At 31.1% G+C, this 505-nt stretch overlaps 1 protein-coding gene across 1 annotated transcript in view; it reads left to right on the top strand.

Annotated features, from left to right (window-relative positions):
* Positions 1-227: 227 nt before the first annotated feature.
* Positions 228-505, top strand: part of kmt2a (lysine (K)-specific methyltransferase 2A) — a 74,272-nt gene continuing 73,994 nt past the window's right edge. Inside the window, exon 1 of the mRNA XM_048615355.1 lies at positions 228-236. Within this exon, the coding sequence (XP_048471312.1) occupies positions 228-236 (9 nt within the window). The remainder of the gene's footprint in view (positions 237-505) is intronic.

The raw sequence follows: 505 nt of genomic DNA, 5'->3' as shown, positions 1-505 counted from the left end.
TCTATTTTATACTTCAATTCAATAAAAATGACAGGGAGTTAATTAGGCAATAGATCCAGGTTCAGTATGTCATGAAAAAAATACAAAACTCTGTATTTTGCAACCATCATGAACAAATCTGTCGTTTTTAAATTCATCCATACACTTTAAAAATAACTAATGGATCACACTTTCAGTTTTTAGGAGACTTTTTGTGCTACTAGCTGTCAGCACATTCTGGACCACCGATGTCGAAAGTAGACATTCAGTCCAGTTAATTACTGCAAATTAATTCCAGTGGATTAAAAGAAACAGAATCTATGGTCATCTTAACATTCAAACTGATTTGCTAAGAAAATCTACCAAACTATGGTTGAGGCCACTTAATCTCTTATTTCATACAATTAAATTTTACACTAATCCTCTCTATTTAAAAACTTCATTTTCCTTATAATTGATTGACCAATTGACAAAATGCTATAGTGACCACTATCTACCTTTAAAAGACAATTAACTCTAAACCAGA

Source organism: Rhincodon typus, chromosome 32 (genome assembly GCF_021869965.1).
Source record: "Rhincodon typus isolate 14 chromosome 32, sRhiTyp1.1, whole genome shotgun sequence".
Taxonomy (NCBI): domain Eukaryota; kingdom Metazoa; phylum Chordata; class Chondrichthyes; order Orectolobiformes; family Rhincodontidae; genus Rhincodon; species Rhincodon typus.
Note: the sequence above shows the minus strand (reverse complement) of the source record. Positions and strands in the feature narration are given on the sequence as shown.